Source organism: Vulpes vulpes, chromosome 2 (assembly GCF_048418805.1).
Source record: "Vulpes vulpes isolate BD-2025 chromosome 2, VulVul3, whole genome shotgun sequence".
Lineage (NCBI taxonomy): Eukaryota > Metazoa > Chordata > Mammalia > Carnivora > Canidae > Vulpes > Vulpes vulpes.
Window position 1 is genome coordinate 54,897,391 of NC_132781.1, and position 24,662 is coordinate 54,922,052.

Consider the following 24,662-nt stretch of genomic DNA (forward strand, 5'->3'; position numbering starts at 1 on the left):
TGTGGAAAAAGTTCTAGAAAACTGAAGAGAGGACACCTTTTTTTTTTTTTTTTAAATCTTTTGGAGAATGGCAAATAGAAACCAATTTCTGCTAATTCTTTTCCACAGGTTTTTTTTTTTTTACTAACAAAAGGCATCTCAAGGTTTGGGAAGAGAAATCCTTAATAGGCTTGTGACTTATATTTTTCCCAACACCTACTTCTCCTCACATTCAAGTTCCGCACAGACTTACCCTGGGCATCATGCCATACACCTCCTACGAGGAGAGAGGGAACAAGTTTCATTATTAGAGGAAACACCCACCACTCAGTGACACTCATTAGTGTCAAACCCAGAGACAGAATTACAAAAAGAGAGACCACAGGCTAGGAGAACTTTTCAAGAGTCTAACAGACCAAGTGTTTATATGAAAAACCTTTTATTTACTTAAGAAACGGGTGAGTTTACTATTAATTAAGGGCCAAATAAACAATAACTAACTTTCACAATATTAAATGGACATATGGAGAAGACAGGAGCTTCTTTCCCCTGATATAGGAAGGTAAACAAAATGGAGAGGACTTGACCACACCCAGCCCCCACCCCCAACCCCATGCTACAGGACATGGCATATTGGGCTAGCAAGGACACAGGAAGGAACCAAGTTCCTTTCTGCCAGTCACACAGCTTCAGTGTAAAATCCAGATACTTGCCTGCTGCTGTACTGCCTGCACCTCCTCAGCCATCAGACCTTCAGACTCCAGGTCTTCAGCCACCTTGTTAATGTCTTTCAGCCGTGACTCATTGGCCTTCAGATCCTTTAAAGCAAAGCCCATAATAACTAAGACTCCAAGAATAATTCAAAGAAGGTGGGCAACAGATGGTTTGAACCAATAAATCCTGTCCAACAGGTATCCTATGAACTAGTTTATCTATTCCTCAGCAGTCACCTAAATCAAGAACTCCTGACTGTCACTATCAAGGAAGTAAAAAAATAACAGGGCATTGGAGTCACTCTGTCCCAAACCTGATTAACGACAGTTCATAAACCATTACTCTGTTGGCATGAAAATTTGCTTTCATCTTTCTTTGGAGAAATGTTTTTAAAATTCTGAAATTCTGGGGATCCCTGGGTGGCGCAGCGGTTTAGCGCCTGCCTTTGGCCCACGGCGTGATCCTGGAGACCCGGGATCGAATCCCTCGTCAGGCTCCCGGTGCATGGAGCCTGCTTCTCCCTCTGCCTGTGTTTCTGCCTCTCTCTCTCTGTGTGTAACTATCATAAATAAATAAATTAATTAAAAAAAAAAAAAGGAAGGTAGGTGGTTTCTTTAAAAAAAAAAAAAAAATCTGAAATTCTAATGCCAGCCCCTGTGGAAGAAATAGCCCATCACCCATATTAACTGTTATAAACCTCTTAAAGTAGGAATGATAAACAAGATGTGGTTTATACATGCAATGGAATTCTATTCGGCCATAAAACGTCATGGAGTCCTGAAAACCACCAGGGTAAGAATGAACTGGGAAGAATGTTATGTTCCATGAAAGCAGTCAGTGGTAAAAAGTTACATTAATATAGGATTCCGTTTATATGAAATGTACACAATACATCAGCCCAGGACAAAAGCCGATCTCATGCTGCCAAGGGCTGGGAGTCCTGGGGAAGGACTAGCAGGTATGCAGCTTCCTTGTGACATAGGAAATGTATCAGAACCAGACAGAGATGCACAGCTGTGCTGAATGCTTCCAAACCACACACTTTAAAACGGTTAACTGTGGGTGCCTGGGTGGCTTAGTCAGTTAAGCGTCTGCCTTCAGCTCAGGTCATGATTGGGATTGAGCCCCACATCAGGCTCCCTGCTCAGCGGGGAGCCTGCTTCTCCTCTCCTTCTGCCTGCCGCTCCCCACTTGTGCTCTCTATCAAATAAATCTTTAAAAAAAATTAAAATGGCGAAGTGTATGCCAACTTTACCCCAATTAAAAAAATACCTTTACCTATTTTTGTATTTTAAGTTCAAAAAAGTTCTTCCGGGATCCCTGGGTGGCGCAGCGGTTTGGCGCCTGCCTTTGGCCCAGGGCGCGATCCTGGAGACCCAGGATCGAATCCCACATCGGGCTCCCGGTGCATGGAGCCTGCTTCTCCCTCTGCCTGTGTCTCTGCCTCTCTCTCTCTCTCTCTGTGACTATCATAAATAAAAAAAAATAAAATAAAAAAAAAAAGTTCTTCCAACAAGTAGAGAAAATGGCATCTATTTCCTTGGAGCCAAACTGATCAAAGTTCCAATTCAAGTCATTGAGAAATGGCCACCCAGCAGATGGAACACAATCTGTACCATATTTGTTCTAGTAAAGCACAGTCACAAGTCCAGAAAACCAAGTCTTTGGATGATTTTCCAGCTCAGACCAAGACCTCCCGTACCTTCTGGAAGTCATCGAACTTCTTCTGCAGCACTTCAACCTGCTCCAGGTCAGCGCCCACCTCCTCGCTGGTCAGAGCTGCCTCCTTCTCGTTGATCCACTGCTGCAGCTCGTTCGCCTCACGGAACAACATGAACCGCTTACAGCTCTTCTCCAACATGCCCTTGCGCTTCTCGCCCAGCTCCAGCAGAGAGTGATACCTGAAGTCATTGAAGAGAGTGACAAGAGGAGGCAGGCAGGCAGTTAGCTTCCTACAGGTGCTAACCTAAGGGCAAACCACTGGTGTCTCTGAGATGTGGATCCCATGAATGTGTAATGACAGTGCCCAGGTGACAAGGTGTCAGAACACAGATGAAGATGAAGCTCCTACAGGTCAGCACTACAGCCCCGAGGATAAGTACATGCTTACTGTTCACCACTAGGTGGCTTAGACAGCCAGGCACACTCATCCCCGGGCCAGTTTTGCTCTGAGAACATCACAACCACAAATGACTGGAACCAAGCGTCTAGCATGGGGGTTCATGCGAGCACAGCTGAGAGACGAAATGAGTGTGCTGGGTACAAGGCATACAGAATTCCTCCTCCGCTCTCATAACTCTCTGAGCCAACCTGGGCGGTGGGGGAAGGCATACCCAACTATACAATAGCCTCATCCAGGACATTAGCCTCCCTGAACAGTAGGTAAGTGATATTTATTTCTCAGAGAGTTTTGGCAACTTCAGAAGGAAAATCAGGTCGAGTACAGAGTATCTGCACCACTTCATTAGTTGGAAGGTTTCTCAAGAACAATCAAAGAATTTTCGTGCTCTCAGGAACTAAAACACAGAATGCTGAACTACTTACTATCTTTGGAGATGTGAACATGACAAACTTAGTAAAACTAAGTTAAAGGTTAAAGAAAATCCATCACCATCAAATCTAAGTTTCTCAGAATGAAATAAAGACAGCAACAAGGTACCAAGACTCAAAGCATTTGAAAGGGAGGAATTTCATTTCCTTCCTACCAAGGAACGCCAGGGACCCGGCCATCAGTTGGGGACTAAGAGTGGCTGGCCCACCACCAAAGCCAACAGGAGGGGAACCAACAACATTCTGAACACACAGCTGTGTGTGGAAGAGATAAGTGGCCATTGACTGACACAGCAACACCGACACCTCTTCCCTGGTGAGGGAAGCCAGCTGCACAGCAGCACAGTCCCCGCCCCCTCCCCCACCTCGTCTTTCTGGATGAACAAGTGCTCTCAAGAGAAGTGGCAGAGGGAGAACCGACATGGGCACTTGGCAAGGCCGCCCGCCTACTCACAGTTCCTCCACCTGTTTCATACGCAGAGACACACTGCCGGCCTCCTTAGTTATGCGCGTCCTGCACAGGGGGGGCACAGCAAAAAGCATGCACAAATTAGTGGGATTAATCCATAGGAAAGAAGAGTGCAGCTCCGAGGCCACCAGGAGGCTGGATGCTTCAAGTGGGGGCAACTGAGGAGTCCTTGAAAAGCTCTCAGAAGCAGGCCGGGCCATGAAGGAAATCAGTAAAGAAACAGCCAGGAAAGTAAGTTAGAGTAGTTAGTTCACTTTTGTTTTCCTGAAAAGTCTGCCAGGCTTAAGGCAGGCAATTTTCCTTGTACAGGTGACTCTGGTAACTTTGCAGAGCAAGGCCAGGGAAGGAAAGGCCTGCCCTGAGAGCTAGTATGCCCTTCCAGCCACATACCGGGCCACCTGCTTTGCTCCCCCCGTTACAAGCCAGGCACAAAGCACTCTCCTGTCTCAGCAGTAACACAAAAGATTTGTAAGTGGACAAATAACTGATCTTTTCAGGGATCGCCAGGGTCAGAAAAGTTCCATTACACTAAGGTCTAGTGAGAACATATCTTTTGAGTGTTTTTTCAAGTGTCCAAAACTTTTGAGCTCATTAGCAGAGCAAGACATCCTACAGGAGGGACATAGGTCAATACAGGAGCTTAGCTAGGTAGGGGACAGAGGACAAAGCCATTTCATAAAAAATAACCTCCATCTCAGAGCAGAAAGCAGGAGAGAGCCACTCTCCCAATAGTCCTCTAAAAAGGGCAGAGCTGTAGGGGTGTGGAACCTCTAAAAATCAATCCCAGAGCATCTCCCCAACTGAAGGACAATGGTTCAGAGAGTGATGTCTAGAAAATGCTGAAGAAAAGAAACTCACTTTAGTAGAAGAAACTAAATAAGGAAAATAAGGGTATTAATCCAGAGTTTTAGGTCCAAATGAAACACCATGGGTTAAAAAAAAACTTGGGGAAAGTGTCTGGAAGAGGGTGTTCTGAGTTCACACGGGCACCAGAACAGTCGCTCTGAAGCCTCTGGACACTGCCTAAAGCTTGGCCTACGTGGGATGTGAAGTAAGCCCCAAGAGACACCTAGACCTTTGTGGTCACCAGTATGGCCCTTACTGGTGGTCAATCTGCTCCTGCCGCACAGCTATGCTGCCCTGCTCCTCCAGAAGGTTCTCTCGGGAAGCAGACTGGGCAGGGTCCAGCTTCTTCACATACGCGGCTGGCACGAAACCCTGACGGTCGTTCACTTCCACCTTCCACCAGTCCTGAGAAGACAAAGGGACAAATGAAACACGAGTTCCCTAGAAAGAGAGAAACCAAGGAGGCCTGTGCATGTGCACACATACATGAGAGCTTTGGCCCTGTTAGGAGAATCTCGTGACAGCGTCAAGGTCACTTTGCTCAAGGACTGAAGTGTCAGTCCTCTGTCACCTGCCAAGTAGAGAGCGTGTCACAAGGATGCCATAAGGACACCCAACATGAAGGGCATTCCCTCTCTTCAGCAGACACCCCAGAACTGCACTAATAGTGTGGCCATATGCCTCATGTGGTTATGTAAATTTAAATAAGTTAGAATAAAATTAAATTTAAAAATTCAGTTAACCAGTCACATTTCTAGTGCTTAATAATTACTTGTGGTAACAGCTACTGCAGAGCCAGCACACACATAAAATGTCCACTATCGCAGCAAGTTCCATGAGACAATGCTGTTGAGTAAACCAGAAATAAACTGGAAGGTGGTTTAGAGACAATGGAAAATACAAATCACAGATTTTTCTCAAATGCTAATGATCAGGGTAAACTGTGGGGTATAGAGTATAGGAATAACTGTTTTTAACAAGGCTGTGAACATCTCTCCAGCCTGAACAAGTATCTTTTGCAATCTCTCAGATAACGTGTGGAAAACCATCCACCTCACCTCAAAGCCTCTGTCAAACCAGCATATATATGTCAAGGAAAGGTGGCTGATGAACCGGGAAGCATTTAACTTCCAGAGCCTACGGGGTGACACCGCAGCTATCTTCAACTAGATTAAGAACCAACAGCTTTAAGTTCCAGAAAAGCAGACTCTGGCTCTAGAGAGAAAGAACACCACCTACAGGTGTATAATCATGAAAAAAAGTGACTCTTTAGAGTATGTGCCACCACACCACCTTTGGGTGTTCAGGAAGACGGACTGATTGCCTTCTCCATCACCCACAAAATGAACCTATATCAAGAGGGAGACTGCCTGGGCAACTCAAGTCTCCCCTCAAATTCTAACCCAGGCTCATTTCAGACACAATGGCCCACAGGCACACAACTGAACAAAACTGGTAGTGCTGACGGAAAGAGACACGTGACTGCTTCAGACGCCTTGCCTTGTTGGTGCTGTTGAGTAAAGTGAGAATGTCCCCTTTCTTCATGGTAACCTCTCGAGGGCTCTTCTCCTGATAGTCGTAGAGAGCCAAGACCAGCTCCTTCCCAGTCTCATCATCCATGGGGGCCACTTGTTGCTAAAAATCCCAAGGAAGGGCAAACACAGTTAACGGATGTCCATGGTGTGTCCCGACACAGGACAGACTCCAATTTCAACAGCTGTACCAAATTTACCAAACACACGTTTATGAGAGTCCATCTCTGAAGCAACCAATAAAATTGATTCCCAAACTTTAGCTGTTCAGTCTTTTAAAAAAATCTCATCTTGAACGGTTTATACATCTTGGTGTTACAAGACTTTGGTTTTCTTTTTTTAAAGATTTTATTTATTTTTTTATGAGAGATACAGAGAAAGAGAGAGAGAGGCAGAGACACAGGCAGAGGGAGGAGCAGGCTCCAACCAGGGAGCCTCATGTGGGACTCAATCCCAGGACTCCAGGATCACTCCCTGGGCCAAAGGCAGGCGCTAAACCACTGAACCACCCAGGGATCCCCATGGCGTCACAAGACTTTATAATGAGGCCGCCAGAATATTGCCGATGGCTGTCACACCTGCCAGAAGTGCCTGAGCCTGGCAACTTCCCCCGCCCCTGCTGTGGAACTGCTCAACTAAAGCCCAGCTTACCCGGCAGGACTGAGCCTGGTCCCTCAGGGCCTGGATGCTGCTGCCGTAGGCACTGAGATCTGACATCAAAGCTTCATGTTTCTTCAGTAGAGCCTAAAACCAAAAATCACACACTCTGACGATGGCACAAGGAGCAAGGGCGCCCTAGACATGACGCCTCACTGACCTGCCACCCTCCTAAGATGTGGTTTAGTTACACGCTGATTTTCTCAGCTCCTGTTCCACACACACACACTCTCTCTTTCTAATACTTATTATAGTATCTTTTCTCCCTGCTCTCTGTGCCTCTGCTGGAAACAGAAAAGGAGACAGCACAGTATCACACATACAGCGAATCCACCACCCATCAGAAATAAACATCACCAGCAAACAAAAGCGTGTGGTGGACACTGCCCTCCGTGTGGAAGCTCCCTCCACCCTGCCACATGCAGGGCTTCAGCATTAACTACTGCCACCGCTGCCCAGGCTTTTCAGTTCTCCCCTCCTCCCTCTCTTGGAGAGTCCTAGAAGCTGCATGTCAACACTCAAGTACTCTAGTTTCTGTGAAGACTGGTAAGCTATGAGGTCCAGGAGCTATGCGTTGACCTTTATTGAATAAAACAGAAGAGCTTCACTCAAAAACACTAATTACTAGGGGGGAAAAGAAAAGGTGATCACGTACACAGGCGCACATACGCATGTGGAGAGAACAGGTGGACAAGAATGGCAAAATGCTCACGGTGGAAGGCAGTGACAGCTAGTATCCTCTCTCCTTCTGGCATGACTGCATTTCCACAGCAGGAAGTGAACACCGGGTTCTACAACGCCTTCATCAAACCAACAGTGCAGAGGCTGCACCTCCCACATCCAGGGCTCCAGTGAGAGCCCTGGCAGACTCCCCACGCTCGCTCACCTCAGCGGAGTCCTCGTCCTTTCCGTAGTCAGTGCTGCCCACGATGGGCTCCTTCTCTCGCATCCAGGACTCTGCCTCGTTGGCGTCAGCAAAGTACTGCTGGGCCTGCAAAGAGTCTTCCAGGTCCTGCCGCCGCTGGGAGGCCTTGGACTTGAGGGACTCCCACTTCTGGTTCAGTTCGCTGAGCTTAGCCTTCACATCCTCAGCGGCAAAATGGCCTGGAAGGCGGGTGAGGGAAGGGAGAACAATGTTTAAGGGGGCTGCCTGTCGCCAGACAAAAAGGTCTTCCGTGTGTCCACGGCACCTGTGCTACACCACCGTGGCAAGCCAGGCCCCTTCACGATCCTGTTTTAGGAGGAGCTTGCCCCAGCCTTTTAAGTGATTTGCTCAATTTTTGTCTCCTCAAGCCATGATCTCTACCCAGACTCTACAAAGCAGGTAATTCCAACCAGTACCAGGGACTGAACCATCAAGACATAATAAAAGCTTAACAGTGCCATCCCCAGTCCTCAGTCACTGGGACATGCACCAGGCTGTTCCACACTGTTCTACTTGCTCTCACTTGGCCCTCACAACTATGTTAGAAGTAGGTGTTATTACCCACATCTCACAGGTAAGACACTCAGATCGAGAGAGCAGGGTTAGTCAAGGTTATAAAGTAAAAAAATGGGATCCCTGGGTGGCGCAGCGGTTTGGCGCCTGCCTTTGGCCCAGGGCGCAATCCTGGGGACCCGGGATCGAATCCCACGTCAGGCTCCCGGTGCATGGAGCCTGCTTCTCCCTCTGCCTATATCTCTGCCTCTCTCTCTCTCTCTCTCTCTCTGTGACTATCATAAATAAATAAAAATTAAAAAAAATAAATAAATAAAGTAAAAAAAAGAGAACAGGGAAAACACTCAACCCCACAGCCCAATCTGACTTAAGTCCACACACTTTACCAAAGAAAGGACACAGGAAGAATGATAGCACAGAGCCACTGCCCGATGACAACCGCTCACCTTCCTCCACCATGGCATTCCCCTTCTGTGTAACCGCTTTGATGCGGGGTTCATGCCCAGCAATTTCTGCTTGTAGGGCTTGGTGTTTCTTCAGCAGATTTTGGACTCCAATCAAATCTTTGCCTGAAAGCAGAAACCGCTCCCTGGTCATCCAAACCATCAAGAGAGAAGTCAGCCCTGTCATTCTTAAGATTCTACTGGGGTTCAAGTTTAAGTTAAACTTGACCTTGCTTGTTCTGATATGTACCTCTTTTATGGTCAAGGGTAGAGCCCATTCTCAGATGTGATTCTTATCTGATGAAAATAGACTAACCTCTGTTGGTGGACGCAGCGATGGGCTCTTTCTCCCTAATCCATGTCTCCTCATCCTCAACATCACGGAAGAGCTGCTGTAAGCGTAGAGAATCAGCCAGCTTCTGCTTTCGGGCAATCATGGGTTCCTTGAGAGCCTCATAGCGAGCCACAAGGGCTTCCTGCTTCTTCTTGATGTTTTCAGCATCAAAGTGGCCAGCATCCTGGAACTGGCGGGCCTGAATTGTGATGCCATCGATTCGATCCTGGGAACAGGAAAAGAGAGTCTTGAAAAGCATGGACCAGCCTTGGCAACAAGGTTCTGGACTGATCTTACCTCAAGGGTGGTTTGAGCATATACAAAGAAAAAGTAACACAGTTGTTTTCCCAGCCCAAAGAATATTTTTTCTTGCCATCTCTTTCTCTCATTTTGAGCTTCCAGAAAGCTCTGAGGAAAGAGTTTAATTGGAGAAGAATAGGGAACACACAGGACTACCTAAGAAAATCAACACCTTTTATCCCTCCAAAAATGAGGGATTACTTGCCACTCTTCACTCCTGTTTCCATACCACAAGCCTGACAACAGCCCCCAAGTCACACTCTTACCTGGTGAGCAGCCACATCGGCCTCTAGCAGGGCATGCTTCTTCTGGAGGTTCTGGACATTGGTAAGATCTTTGCCATAATCGTCTGAAGCCAAGTGACCTTCCACTTCATACAGCCATAGCTCAATATCCTCAACATTGCGGTTGAACTGCTGCTGCTGGTTTGCCTCACGAAGCTTTATCCCTGGTCAAAGGAGCAGGTCTGATTTTCTATTTGTTAACACTATCCTTCTGCCAAGATTACTCACTAAACAATGGCATCTTAGTGAAGGACCATGAATCAGGATTGTAGTCCTGCTTCACCTCTATCACAAAAGTAAAGAACACAAGATGCTGACTTGAAAGTTCTACAAGAAGCATTCTAACCCACAGGAGAGGAACACCTAATAATTACTGAATGCCCTCGGCTCTCAACTGAGCTTTTTCAGTGTTGGGGCCCAGTTCAGTCATGGCTGGCTAACTGAATCTCTCCCTTCTCACTCAGGCTCCCCCAGTAACCAGCAATGTCAACCACATTTGCCACATTAGCAAAAGTATTGAGAATGTGAGGCAAGTAACTCCTACATGGGAGATGAGCCTGCTCACCCAAGGTCTCCTGGTCTACCTTACCTAGGTGGTGTATGTCCCTACACTTAACTGGGAAGGGACACGGAATCCCCTAGCATTTCTCTCACAGTCCAGACACCTTCTCTTACCCTTCAGTTCAGTGGCTTCAAGCAATTTCTTCCACAAACTGATGACCTCATTCATACGAGCTGCTACCTCATCTTTGGCATAGTGGTTGACATCAATCAGCTTTTGCCCTGCTTTCTCCAGGGCATCAATGCGGCTCTGGTTGGCCGAGAGCTCAGCCTCAAAAGCCTGATGCTTCTGTACTTTTCCTTGTAGGTTGGATGGGTCCTGTCAATAAAAGGAAGAAGGGAGTTCTACCTCGAACCTCAGTATGTCAAACTACTCTGTGTTATCTTCTTACTTCTCTTTATTGGCGGGGGGGAGGGGTGGAAAACAGCCTACACTAAATAGTGTGATTTTGGAATTTCCTATTTCTTTCTTTAGCTACAATTTATCTGTGAGAACTGCCTTTAGCTTCCTAGCCAAAGGCTACATGGCAATGCTGGCAGAACGTTACTTTATAAGCTTCATCTGTGGCAGTTTTCATCTTCTCATTGACCCAGCTCTTGAGCTCATCAGAGTCACGGAAAAATTGCTGCAGGTGGAAAGAGTCTGCCAGTTGGGCGCGACGACACATGGCTCTTTCATGAAGGGCGTTGCGGCGGCTCAGGAGCTGAAAGACAAGGAGCCACGTGAATCTCTGGCTCCTACTCCCCAGAGATTTCTGAATCAAGAGGCTACATGGCAACATGCATCCCAGAAGGGAGAGCTGGGGACAGAAGGGCAGGAGCATGGAGAACCTGGAAACGTACCGCATCTCGGCGGGTAGCCACGTCTTCCATGGCATAGTGGTTGTTCTGAATCAGCTTGGTTGCAAATTCATCCAGTGCCTACGAGGGAAAGAGGGAAGATTAAGGGTTTCTCCTTGGTAAGCATGTGGCTGCACAGCTTGGCCTCCAGAGCAAAGTAACTGAACAGGTCACCAAACACTCGGAACCATAACACAGTTTTCCCCTTAATTCTTGAGTTTTTGCTTGACGTTATTAGTCAGATACAACACTATCATGCTAGCTCCCTTCAAGACTGTAGATGATTTCATGACACACCTGATATGATCAGACAGGGGTCAAAACAGGTTAGCAGCCTTCCAGTTCCTGCCTCTAAGAACTCTTTTTTTTTTTTAATATATTTTTTTAATTTTTATTTATTTATGATAGTCACACACAGAGAGAGAGAGAGAGAGGCAGAGACACAGGCAGAGGGAGAAGCAGGCTCCATGCACCGGAAGCCCGACGTGGGATTCGATCCCGGGTCTCCAGGATCACGCCCTGGGCCAAAGACAGGCGCTAAACCGCTGCACCACCCAGGGATCCTAAGAACTCTTTTCAAAGGGGAAAATACCTCTTCTATGAGCTCCAACTACTTTTTCAATTTTATTTTTTGAAGATTTTAAATAATCTCCACATCCAAAGTGGGGCTTGAAATTACAACCCCAAGATCAAGAGTTACACGGTCCACTAACTAAGCAAACCAGATGTCCCGAATTCTTTTTTTTTTTTTTTTAATTTTTATTTATCTACAATAGTCACACACACAGAGAGAGAGGCAGACACACAGGCAGAGGGAGAAGCAGGCTCCATGCACCGGGAGCCCGACGTGGGATTTGATCCCGGGTCTCCAGGATCGCGCCCTGGACCAAAAGCAGGCGCCAAACCGCTGCGCCACCCAGAGATCCCTCCTGAATTCTTTAACTACTTTTAGTGAAAGGTAAATATCGTCACGGAGGTTGACGTCAGGAAAAGATCTCATCCTGTAAACTGGGGCAGGCCTCCTACCAGGCCATGCTCCCCCACCACCATGAGATCTGAAGCCCCCACGGAAGTGCCTCTCATGCAGATCCTGTCACATCTGCTCAGAAACCCTTCAGAAGAACAGACTCTGGGCTGAGTCCAAGGATCACCCAAAGGTACAACAAGAAGGGGTCTTACTGTAATTTTTTCCTCCTGGGCGCTGAGGGATTTCTCAAAGTCCTCGTGCTTCTTGAGGAGCGCCTCCACGCTATCCAGAGAGTCTCCCAAGTCCTCATTCAGCAGGAAGGCCTTGAGAAAGAAAGCAAAAGCACTCAGAGGGACACCCTAGTCCTTTCATCTCTTAAGGCTTTCGGCAAGCAAAGCTTATGCTGGCCAAAGTGTGACAAGAAGAAAGGAGCCTCATGTCCTTTAAGATTCACTTACAACTAATCTAACAATAGCATGAAGTATTAAGTTCCAGACCCAAAACCAAACCAAACTCCAAAAACTCCTCTTTGGTAAGAAGTCATTCCACACCAACACACTCATCTCTAAACCGGGGGCCTGTCTTGTGGGTCTTGCAACCCCAGCAGCAGGAGGAAGGCCGGCAGAACTGCCAGAAGCTGCCCCAGCTCTTCACCCGATGCACAGCTGCAATGCTAATAATTTCCTGCCTGAAATAAGCCACCTGAGCAGCAGATGAAAGAGCAAGGAAGATGCGGCAGGTGGGTGAACAATACCTCCTGCTTGCTCATCCAGTTGTCCACCTGCTCCGTGTCGCGGTAGAAGAGCTGCAGGTCCATGCACTGCTCATACTGCTGCCGGCGCAGCTCCCATAGCTCCAGCAGGGCGGCCCTCTCCTCAGTCAGGATGCTCAGCTTGGAGGAGGGGGGAGACGAAGGATGTGAGGGGAGGGGACGTGAGAGGAGGGCAGATCTGACACTCACCCTCAGGCAAACAGAAAGGCTGCCCTGGAATTTCTAATCCTCATGCTAATCTTTGGGCTTGTTTTCTGGTTTGCAAAAGGGGACAAATTACAGTCACTTATGTCAGCCAACTCATGGGAAACCACACAAATCCTGAGCAGCTGGCATGTTTATGCTACGTAGGAGAGGGAACCCTAGTTAACCTGGAATTAATTTACTGCCACGTTATCAAATGATGTTAGGTCAAAATGCTAAGTAAAGTTTAGGTAGAAGAAAAAGTACCTCTTTCTTTTATTTTTATTTTTATTTTTTTAGATAAGTCTTTTTTTATTATTATTTTTTTAAAATTTATTTACGATAGTCACAGAGAGAGAGAGAGAGAGAGAGAGAGAGGCAGAGACATAGGCAGAGGGAGAAGCAGGCTCCATGCACCGGGAGCCCAACGTGGGATTCGATCCCGGGTCTCCAGGATTGCGCCCTGGGCCAAAGGCAGGCACCAAACCACTGCGCCACCCAGGCATCCCAAAAAAGTACCTCTTTCTAAAAGGTGAGGAGCAAAAATGGAGTTAAGGAGTCTCAGCTGAGACTGAGAAACGTCAACTCAGTGGATGTTCCATAAAATACATAACTTTTTAGGTTCCACAGTTGACAATAAAGTACGTCCTTGAAAAGTAGTCAACATGATGCTAAAACATCATTCTCTAACATTACTCAGGTTATCTTCATATTCAGATACTGTGGAACCTGTACACACTTATATACATCATCTAAAAGCCATTTCCTCTTGGCTTCACCTATAATGCAGGACTCAACTCCCCGTGAAGTCCTAAGTAGGAAATGTCACAAACGTCCCAAATGAATGGAACTTTTTTTCTCTGATTAATCACCATACTACACACAGGTCTTCTTTTTCAGTCTCTCAAGAAGCCCCCCCCCCCCCCCCCCCCCATCTTCCCGGCACAAGCTCTGTGTAAGCCGTTCGCACACCAGAGTGAAAACAGCCTGGACGCTTGAGGGTGGATACCAGCTTTCAGAGACTTTCAGTTGAAGAACCTCTCCCCTCTTACCTTCTCCCTCACTTCATCTGAGGCATAATGCCCAGCAGCAAGCAGGGCCTGTCCAGACTCATCTGCAGATTTAAAGCTGTCCTCGTGAGCATCAATCTCACCCTACAGGGAAAAAAGGCACAATTTATGCCTAGCAACTTATATAGACTTAATGTGTTTTTGTGTGGAACTGTACTGATTGTAAAGATCCTGGGGAGAATTCTTCCACCTTTATAAAAGATCATGTGTAAGATAAGACGTTCCCCTTTAGTCTTTCTTCAGTCTTTCAACAAAGCCAGAACGCCTTTTTTACAAATAAATTACTCAACTTTTGTTTAGATGTATTCCCAAGCACATTATACTTTGAAACAATTATAAGTAGCATTTTTTAAAAATTATGTTTGTTACTAGTGTATTTGACATTCTATATTGACTTTTTCACAACTTCCACATTAAAACCTCTCAGAAGACTTACAGCAATAATTACTTCTAAAATCCTGCTTCATGGTGTTTTCCAAAATTACTTAGTCATAAAAAAACCTTTGAAAGGGATTCAAGGGGAAAGGAGAGAAAATGAGTGGGAAATACCAGAGAGGGTGACAGAACATGAGAGACTCCTAATTCTGGAAAACGAACAAGGGGTAGTGGAAGGGGAGGTAGGCAGGAGGATGGGGTGACTGGGTAATGGGCACTGGGGGGGCACTTGCTGGGATGAGCACTGGGTGTTATACTATATGTTGGCAAACTGAACTCCAATAAAAAACATACAAAAAAAGAAAAAGCTCATAAAACCAGTTTTCTGTAGGACATGGTACGGAAAAAACCCAGAATAAGGAAATTACAATAAATATGACATTCAGCATTTCAACAAAGTTATTATTTAAGACAGTACATGACTGATGCGCAGAACTGAAGGGCTTCTCTCTTGCCAGGGCGTGGCCCTTCACTTGTATGGACCACTGTCTCCTGACACTTATCCAGCTTCACCACCTACAAGAAGCAGGCAGAACCAGTCTCCAAAGGCAAAGCCAACAACAATCCTGTGGTAAGAGCCACCTGTAAATGTTTCAGCTACTCTGGCCATAAGGTAGAGTACTCCCCAAATGTGTTACAAGTTACTGCCTTTCCTTTGGGAAGACGTTGGAAACGCTACCTTGTGTTCTTGATGCCTGTCCAGCAAGGCTTCGGCGCCGGCCACATCATTGGCAAGCTCATCTGCATTGATAAGGGCTTTCATCTCAGTTACCCAGCTGGTAAGGTCACGGAAGTCAGCAAGGAAGCGTTGAAGCCTGGGGAAAACCAAGATAAGTCATCAGATGTTGCCAGTGGAGAGCCCAGGATGAAAAATGCCTTCCTAAAGCTCCAAATTCTGTCCTCAGACCATGCCAATTCTATCCTGGGACACAGAGGCTTCTTCAGTTTGATTGTAAAGGAAAGCAAGAGAAGGCTGCAATCAACCCTTTAAAATCTAGGTTGTGGGATCCCTGGGTGGCGCAGCGGTTTGGCGCCTGCCTTTGGCCCAGGGCGCGATCCTGGAAACCCGGGATCGAGTCCCACGTCGGGCTCCCGGTGCATGGAGCCTGCTTCTCCCTCTGCCTGTGTCTCTGCCTCTCTATCTCTCTGTGACTATCATAAATAAATTAAAAAAAAAAAAATTAAAATCTAGGTTGTGTCCATCACCATAATTCTCCAATCTGGTCCCTTCTCTCCAACCTCCTGTTCATTCCCCAGTTCTAGCTCCGGTTAGTAATTAGCATTCTTTCATTTCCCAGTCTTGATTTACTCAATTTTAATAGTATATTCATTGTGCTCTGATTGCTAAGGAGATTTCCACTTCTACTGGCCATAATGCACCAATACAGAATGGAGGAATATTCATAAAGTCATAAATACTATGTACACACACACACACTATAGACTGACCAATCTCCAAACAAATATAACATCGGTAGAAAAAATCACCTGCATTTTCTTTCTTAGTACAGGAACCTGGCAGGTGTACAGCAGTGCTCTCAGTATGTAGAAGTGACCCCTAGGCCCGCCTTCCCTCTTCTCTAAGAGAGGTGCAACAACACAAGTTGCTGAGCTCCAGGAGATTATTCCCCACCTGTAGGAGTCATTGAGGCGGGCATGTCTCTCAGCTGCCAGAGTCCGGATCTGCTCCCAGTTGGCAATCAGCTCCTCTCGCTTCACTTGAATCTGTGCAGCACTCAGAGGGTGGGACTGCTGTAGGCGGTCGGCCTCGGCACATAGGGCTTTGACCTGGAAATGCACTCCATCAGACTGTGCTCATGCCCCTTGCTAACTTACTTATGGCACTGGCTGCTTTCAAAACCCACCTTGTCCTCCAAAGCAGCAAGATCTCTCTCCAAGCCTTCGTGCTTCCGCAGCAGAGCCTGAACACTTGCCAGGTCTCGGCCAAAATCGTCAGAGGCCATTAATTGCTCCTTTTCTTTAATCCAGCTAATGGTTTCATCCACATCCCTGTGGAATGGGAGGCACACCAGTGCAGCCACTTATGGCAACTGTCTGGAGCTGGGGAGCCTGCACTGGGCCAGGCCCCTGGCAGCTCCAGTACCTCCTTGGCATGTGCCATATACTTAACCAGGTCCCTCAGGTATGTGCCCACACCTAGCAGCCCTCTTTGGCTTGGTACCTGTTAAAGCGCTGAACCTCAGCAGCTCCGAAGAGCTTCCCCTGTCTCTGAAGGGCCAGTCCCTTCAGCCGCTGCCAGGCCGCATTTACTTCATCTTGCTTGGTCTTGATGGTCTCCTCCTCAGGGTGCTGCTCCTACATGAGGGAGAGTGGAGACTGGCCTGGATCCTGAGCCCCTGGCTCCTCCAAGTCCCCACTTCAGTAAACCTTTATCTTTCTGAAGAAATACTGGTTTTATGTGTGAAATGAAGCAAAGCTTGTTCAAATCTAGCTTCTGGGGTGCCTGGGTGATTCAGTCAGTTAAGTGTCTGACTCCTGATTTTGGCTCAGGTCATGATCTGGGGTTCATGAGAGTGACCCTGCTTAAGATTCTCTCCCCGCTTGCTCTCACTTCCTCTAAAACAAATAAATAAAACTGGCTTCCATTTCCTCTTAATAAAAAGAGGAGACACATTATCTATCCCTTGGAATAGATGGTGAGGTCATAAAGCAGTGATGGGTATCAATACCAAAAACCTTTGTGCGGGCAGCCCCAGTGGCTCAGCGGTTTAGCGCCGCCTATAGCCCAGAGCTTGATCCTGGAGACCCAGGATCGAATCCCACGTCAGATTCCCTGCATGGAGCCTGCTTCTTCCTCTGTCTCTGTCTCTGTCTCTCTCTCTCTCTCCTCTGTGTATTCTCTTGAATAAATAAATAAAATCTTTAAAGAAAAAAAAAAAAAAAAAAAAACTTTTGTGCTAACACGTCAGGTGCAAGTGTGTGGTAGTCTCACAAATGCACCCATGTCTGTCCCAAGCAGTGGAAAATCCACTATTTCCAACATTCATGAGCCTATCAAGCCATTCCTGCCTATATACTTCATCTTAAAGTTTGCTCCTGACTTCAGACTGGAGCTAGGTCTTTAAAAGCCTCTTACCCCACCAGCCACATTTTGGTTTTAATAAAAATAACATGTAAGTAATAAATGAAGCATTTGAGGGTTCTGGGATCCATCTGTGAGATCTTAGGCTTGGCCTGACTGCTTTTCTCAGCACAACCTCAGGATGCCCCAAGATTCTGGGGCAGGGTGAGGGGGCAGAGCACATCTCTCACTGTGGAAGGGTGAGGCATTTCTGAGGAATGTTGGCTCTTCTTTCATCACTGGCCAGAAAGGGAACCAGTACCAGCCCTGAAGCAGATCCATAAATTTAAGATTTATTTCCCCCAAATCAAATTTCTCTGAAAGCAAAAATGCTAGTTCCTACTGCTTGACATCTCCGGAACCTCTGATCCCTACAGAGGAAGCTAAGGATAAAGAAGCAGAGTATGGAAGCAAGCATGAAGGCAATGGGAAAAGGGTGCACTTGCCCCTCTTAATGGCTCGGAGCCACCATTGGAGAGCCCATTCATTACAAGGTTCCCCAGACACCCAAGAGAGCAGTCAGGCATCAGTGGGTGCCTGCCAACTGTAAGCAGCTCTCAGCACCACACCCTCATCTGGGAACCCCTGACACCTGCCTGTAGCAACCCAATAAAAGCATCGCCAAGCCCTACCCGAAAGTGCATGGAGGAAGCAGATGAAATGAACTCTGCCCTTCCTGCCTGTGGCCACAGGTTAGCAAGCAGTTTCTTTTTTTTTAGTATATGTGCTGCCGAAGCAAGCACTAGCAAGCAGTTTCTACTTTAAGAGTTACCAGCATGGCTGTCAATTCTAAACAAAACTCTTAGACAGGCTTACCAAACCTTGCTCACTCAGAAATTAGGTAATACAATCAAAATCTTCTTCTGAAAACACCAGAAAGTTAATACTATGATCTGGGAAGAAGCACACAGCACACTGCTACGTACCTGAATGAGCTTGGCAGCAAACTGATTAACTTCGTTAACTCTTTCTTCATGGGCAGCCATATCTGTTTGAAACTCTTCAAATTTCTTCTGTAAAACCTCTACATGCTCCAGGTCTTGGCCCAGCTCCTCAGAAGTCACAATTGCTTCCTATTTGGGGACCATTACAGAGCCAGAGTCACCAACAAAACAACAGCTCCCAGAAACTCAGCATGAACAAGACCCACCGGGATGTGCCTTGTTAGCTTTAGTGGATGCAGCTTCCTGTGTCATCTGATCTTAGCTCCCCTCCTTTTAAAAGGCTGAGCTCATGGGATTTTGGGGTGAAGACTCTGGGCTTCAGAATTATAGAAGAGCACACCCCGGAGAGCAGATGGAGCTAGAGCAATTCCACTATGTGCCTTCTGCAGCTCACACTGGCTCAAGGCTGGGCCTCGGTCTCACTAAGGTTTACTCCGCAAACCTTCCCCCTGGAAAGATACCTTGTCGTTGATCCAGTCCATCACATCCTCACACTCTCGCAAATACTGCACCAGCTTCTGGGCCTGCAGCAGTTTGACTCCCTTCTCTCGCATCTTCTCCAAAAGCAGCTCCCACTGGCGGTGCAGCTCCATTAAACGGGTCTGCAGATTAAAAATCAGCCCCCGAGATCACAACCATTTCTATGGGATCTGGCTCCTCCACAGACTTCCCACAAGTCAGAAACCCCACAAATCAGAGCTCAGAACAAGTCTTTTTAAAGATGATCCCCCTTTCCCCAAAGATATGCCCCAAACTGGGAGGAAACCAGAAGTCTGAGAATAGGAAACAGCATACACCTCACAGTAGTTTGGTAGGTCTTAAAGAACAAAATTACTGACCTCTGGCAGGTGGATTTTTTTCCCCAGTCTACTTCAGGAGACTTAAGATCAACTATTACCAATATTATATTATTTATAATTAATGTTCTTAGTAACTGAATCATTGAGTGGGATTCCTGGGTGGAAAGACAAGAGGAACTGACATGAAAACTGAGCAGAAATTACTGAAGGGGGGCAGCCCAGGTGGCTTGGTGGTTTAGTGCCGCCTTCAGCCCAGGGTGTGATCCTGGAGACCTGGGATCGAGTCCCATGTTGGGCTCCCTACATGGAGCCTATTTCTACCTCTGCCTGTGTCTCTGCCTCTCTCTCTGTGTCTCTCATGAATAAATAAATATAATCCTTTAAAAAAAAAAAGGAAATTACTGAAGGGTATGTTCTGAATTTGTGGAGGGAAACAACAAAACAAGAGATCCTACAGGCATCGTGAATGCTAAGAAATAATGATGAGGGCCAAGTCAATAGGAACACCTTTGTATATAAGTAGAAGAGATGGGGTCCTGAAACATATCAGCGATCAGAAAGGATTCTTGGCAGAAAAGGTTTTGGAACTTCAATGAAAAGGCATTTTGCAGGTGGGGGGGGGAAGGTACTTTGTGGTCCAACACATCTCAGGTTGGATTTATTTCAAACTTCATCCAAGTGGCAGCCCCAGACCCAAACATACTTCCCAGCATCTTTGGGTACCCATGGCACAGTCCTAGTAAGGACACGTAAACAACTGGAGGGAACCAATCATCAATTCAAGCTTCTGTAATGCTTTCTGGTATCTAACCCAATCTCAATGTGTTGACTATACCTACCGAAGATACTGGGAGTTTCTGTGTTAACACTGGGAGACAGAAGTAAAACCCACAACGAGGCTGAAGCACTCACAGAAGAGATCCGCCCATGGTTGAGATGCCCCTCCCAGCCAGCTAAAAACTTGAAAGCCACGGGACAGCCAACATGGGTGGATCCTCTTAGAAACAAGGCTGTATGTTCTACTTGAAAGGAGAAAACAGCAGGGGGAAATAAATGCTCACACAATTCACTTCCACCACTGAAGGCTGCAAAAGCAGCCTGTCAATGGGAAGGAAGTGAAAGGCATTCCAAGGCAGGGGGGGGAGGAAGAGGCAAGCAGCAGCAACTCAATACTCCACCTACTCGGATGTGGGACCCAATGTGGGTGGCGGTGACTATGGGGCGCCACGCCGTCCGGTATGGTGTGAAAGTCTAAACCAGCAACAGACAGGTTATCCATGAAATAGAAGCAATCTTCACCTTCCACCCTCCGCCCCCACATTAACCTACCTGCCAAACGCAGTTACTGAGTTATGGGGCCAGATCAAGCACCAGGATCACCATGGGAGCATGACAGTAAAGGTTAAATCAAAGTCCCGTGCTAAAATTAAAAAGACCACCAAAGGCTGACCAAAAACCTCACCCTCGAGTCCATTGTCAGTCTCCCACAAAGTTCATTTTCACACCCTCAGGTAAAGGACTAGGGCAAGGCCCACTCCAGTCCTGAGACAACCCTCTCATTTCTGGTGCATCTGATCTCGTAAACACAGCAGATTAGAGAGTCCAGTTTCCCAAGTGTAGTGCTGTTGGAGAGCATGAGGGAGCAAGCAGGCAGGTGCACTTGGGAAACGCACTGAAAGCTAACAGGGTGGAGATGAAATCCTGGCTCTGACTCAGGTGGATTTCTCAATAGGGGCATGAGCAAACAGCAGGAGTTTTCAGAGAAGCAGCTGGCAAGAAAATAAGGAAAGCCAACAGGAATGAAGTATAGCTTGGAAAAATAAAGTAACTGTCGACAAAGAAAGGCATGGACTGGAATTCCAATTGTCATCTACTAGCTGTGGAATTTGGATAAGTTACTCAAACTCCTCTGAGCTTCAGTTTTTTTCCCTTCCATCCCAATTAGGGGTACCTAGCAAGCTTCCAGTGAAGATCAGACACTACCTTATATCAAAGTGGCAAAGGGTTTGTACATAAATAGCTATTCAACAAACAGTGGCCAACAGTACTTTTAAAAGTTGCTTTAATAAAATCTTCAGGAGGAAGGTCGTTACTAACAGTTGAATGAAGTAAGTATTGGGTCTCCACCTCTTCAGATTAATCACTAAAGTCAAATGCATCATCTATTTCTCATGTTCCCCACCTATAACCTGGTTATACTACGATGGAGAAGCACCAGGCACTCTGGGAAAACAACTTCTATCAAACAAATACTAAGGGATGCTGCTTTCATTTAAGACTATATATAAAATAGGGAGAAATGAGCAGAGAGATATTTATATTTAATCAAAGAGACACATTACATATTTAATTGCAGAGACACGTTACATTACCCAAATGGGTTGACTATAATTAAATAGCTGGTTATGTGGCATTTGAAATTTACTCTTCTTTCCTACTCACAATCATTACTAGTAATAGTTAATTATTAATAATAAGCTTAGGGCTGATTGCAAGTCTTCAATATGAAACTGCGGAGTATCTTAGTACAAAAGAGAGACAACAAATATTTATTGTTGAAAAACACCAGACCAGATCCTACAGGAATGAAAGCCCCACAAGGATGTCAGGGAACAGCAGGGGATGGGAGGGACATTTCTAGCTAGGGCTTATGAATCTAGTTCATCTAACTCTCCACAATTGCGTTGACTGGTAAGGGACTGAAAAGGCCAGTCCCTCAAGGGAACGTGTGACCTTGGATGACAAAGAACAAGATACATAGATAGGTATAAGGTAAATCAAAAATAGGTAAGAGCATCCGGTTGTGAGAAACTAAGTATGCATACTTCATCCTGAAGAGGTTTGCTTTCCCTTGATACTTTGGCACTGGAAATGTTATCAGTGAACTGGCACCAAACAAGCCCAATCAAAGACTGTGAGGACAAGGACGCCTAGGTGCTCAGTGGTTGGACATCTGCCTTCGGCTCAGGGCATGGTCCCGGGTTCTGGGGATCAAGTCCTGCATTGGGCTCCCTGTGAGGAGCCTGCTTCTTGCTCTGCCTATATCTCTGCCTCTCTCTGTGTGTCTCTCATGAATAAATAAATCTTAAAAAAAAAAAAAAAATACCGAAGACGCCTGTTTCAAAGTTGGCTTTATCAATCACTACAGCTGTGCCATAAGTCACTGCTCACAGCTGGACCTTTTTTTTTTTTTTTTTTTTTTAAAGATTTTATTTATTTATTCATGAGAGAGAGAGAGAGAGAGAGAGGCAGAGACATAAGCAGGCTCCATGCAGGGAGCCTGATACGGGACTCGATCCCGGGACTCCAGGATCACGCACTGGCTGAAGGTAGACGCTCAACCACTGAGCCACCCAGGCATCCCTTACACCTGGACCCTTAACTGGCATGGGAACTGGACCTCACCAAACCACCTCCTAGGGCAAGCCACTGAGATCCAGACCTTGAATTTTCAACAGATAATTTTATGGTATCTGTGATTAATCCTACTGATCTTTCTGTCCTGATCCCCAAACTCAGCAATTTCACTAATATGCTCTCCCCTCTACTATTTATGTAATCTTTAAAGTATAATCAAATTCTAATTTGTTCTACAAAAAGAGTATTCACTTCCCCACTGAATAGACACATACTAGCTTATATTCATATTGAATCATCATATTACAAAGGCAAGATGTGGGTAACCCCTTTAGGAGACTTCACAAATTCTTTTAAAAGGCTAAAAAAGTGGAGTGCCTCGATGGCTCAGCTGGTTAAGCAACTGACTAGTAATTTCATCTCAGGTCATGATCTCATGGTTTGTGGGATCAAACCCTGTATCACCCTCCATGCTCGGCAGACAGCCTGCTTGAGGTTCTCTCCCCACCCCCCTCTAAAATAAGTAAAAATCTAAAAAAAAAGAGGCTAGAAAAGTATTTTTTTTAGAAACCCTAACTGGCATTTAATCCACATTGGTTGGCCACCAACCAGATGGCCACACATACCAGATGGCCTCCCATACCAGGCATTACTCCTACTCACCCTTATGGTTTCAGACGCAAAATGCCCTTCTGAGATCATCAGGTTTCCAGTTTCATCCAGTTTAACAATGGCTCCTGAGTTGGCCTGCACTTCAGCTTCGAAGGCCTGATGCTTCTGAAGCTTGCCCTGTTGGTGGACCATGAAGTGAGCCACAGCTGCAACCACACAGAATTCACCATTCAGATCCCCCAGGTCCCTTTATTCTCCCCTCTTGAATTCGCTCCCTCTAATTAGGGACTTTCAGCATCCCTCCCATCCCCCAACCTGCTTAATTATTTAATTACTCTGACCTCATCTATACCAGCTTTTTTTTTTTTTTTTAAGATTTTATTTATTTATTCATGAGAGACACACAGAGAGAGAGAGAGAGGCAGAGACACAGGTAGAGGGAGAAGCACATGCAGGGAGCCTGACGTGGGACTCGATCCCGGGACTCCAGGATCAGGCCATGGGCTGAAGATGGCGCTAAACCGCTGAGCCACCTGGGCTGCCCTATACCAACTTTCTGGAAGTGCAGCCACAGAGGACCAACAATTTTGCATTGTCTTACTTTACTGTGTGTCAAGAAATTAGCCTTTATGTGGACATCCAATCCTCTCTAGAAATACAGAGTCACAGCAACAATTTTCTTAGCATGTACAATTTGGGTAAAAATCTATCCACATCCACTCATTATATGACACTTTTTTCTCTTCCTGGACTCTGGTATAGTAAGAACCATGTGCTCCACCTGCCAAAAAAAGTGTTTCACTAAAATCAATAAGATGGGATGCCTGGGTGGCTCAGCGGTTGAGCACCGCCTTTAGCCCAGGGCCTGATCCTGGAGACCCGGGATCGAGTTCCACGTCAGGCTCCCTGCATGGAGCCTGCTTCTCCCTCTGTGTCTCTGCCTCTCTCTCCCTGTGTCTCTCATGAATAAATAAATAAAATCTTAAAAAAAAAAAAAATCAATAAGAAAAGCTTTGTCTTTAAAAAAAAAAAAAACAGCTTTACTGAGGCATAATTTATACCACAAAATTAACTTCAGTTACAATTCAATGATTTTTATACTTGCTGACTTACCAGTGAGTTGCTTAAAGAGACACCTAAATATAAATTCCCACCAGCAACACTGTTAGCATGCCTTTCTCGAAAACACCTACTCCAAGAGCTCAGCCCAGACCTTCCCTGAATCATGCTGAAGGACCACGAATGGTTGCAAGCCAGTGGTTTGAAAACCATCAGCGTGAAGCATCCAAAAAAGATAAATACCTGCAAGATTTTACATACACCCTTAATATGTATAAAACACACACCAAGGGCTTTTCAGAATAGTGAGTTAGTCCTGCTACTTACGTCTGATCTACGTTCTTCTTGCTCAAGACATAATTAAATGACTGTGTAATTTGGGGGCAAAAACATTTGAACTTGTTCTGGTAGAAATCTCAGGGAGAGGAGACACA

The 24,662-nt window shown here is 46.1% G+C and overlaps 1 protein-coding gene across 39 annotated transcripts in view; it reads right to left on the reverse strand.

Moving 5' to 3' along the window:
- The window catches only part of SPTAN1 (spectrin alpha, non-erythrocytic 1), a 63,123-nt gene that overhangs the window by 27,393 nt on the left and 11,068 nt on the right, over positions 1-24,662 (reverse strand). For 20 of the 39 annotated variants that reach the window (XR_011999831.1, XR_011999834.1, XR_011999833.1 and 17 more), the window contains 23 exons: positions 23,221-23,346; positions 18,862-19,002; positions 18,383-18,529; positions 16,557-16,690; positions 16,240-16,384; positions 16,008-16,162; positions 15,054-15,189; positions 13,922-14,023; positions 12,669-12,806; positions 12,127-12,237; positions 10,951-11,028; positions 10,656-10,811; positions 10,222-10,426; positions 9,529-9,710; positions 8,945-9,188; positions 8,632-8,754; positions 7,634-7,851; positions 6,742-6,834; positions 6,059-6,193; positions 4,815-4,963; positions 2,396-2,594; positions 693-797; positions 233-256 (listed from right to left, as the gene is read on the reverse strand). Coding sequence is in view for 28 of the 39 variants with exons in the window: in XM_072748455.1 (XP_072604556.1) it covers positions 233-256; positions 693-797; positions 2,396-2,594; positions 4,815-4,963; positions 6,059-6,193; positions 6,742-6,834; positions 7,634-7,851; positions 8,632-8,754; positions 8,945-9,188; positions 9,529-9,710; positions 10,222-10,426; positions 10,656-10,811; positions 10,951-11,028; positions 12,127-12,237; positions 12,669-12,806; positions 13,922-14,023; positions 15,054-15,189; positions 16,008-16,162; positions 16,240-16,384; positions 16,557-16,690; positions 18,383-18,529; positions 18,862-19,002; positions 23,221-23,346 (3,246 nt within the window). In the remaining 11 variants the exon portion in view is untranslated. Of the gene's footprint in view, positions 1-232; positions 257-692; positions 798-2,395; positions 2,595-3,697; positions 3,758-4,814; positions 4,964-6,058; positions 6,194-6,741; positions 6,835-7,633; positions 7,852-8,631; positions 8,755-8,944; positions 9,189-9,528; positions 9,711-10,221; positions 10,427-10,655; positions 10,812-10,950; positions 11,029-12,126; positions 12,238-12,668; positions 12,807-13,921; positions 14,024-15,053; positions 15,190-16,007; positions 16,163-16,239; positions 16,385-16,556; positions 16,691-18,382; positions 18,530-18,861; positions 19,003-23,220; positions 23,347-24,662 lie in introns of all 39 variants that reach the window. The other 19 variants (XR_011999826.1, XR_011999830.1, XR_011999827.1 and 16 more) reach the window with 1 other exon arrangement.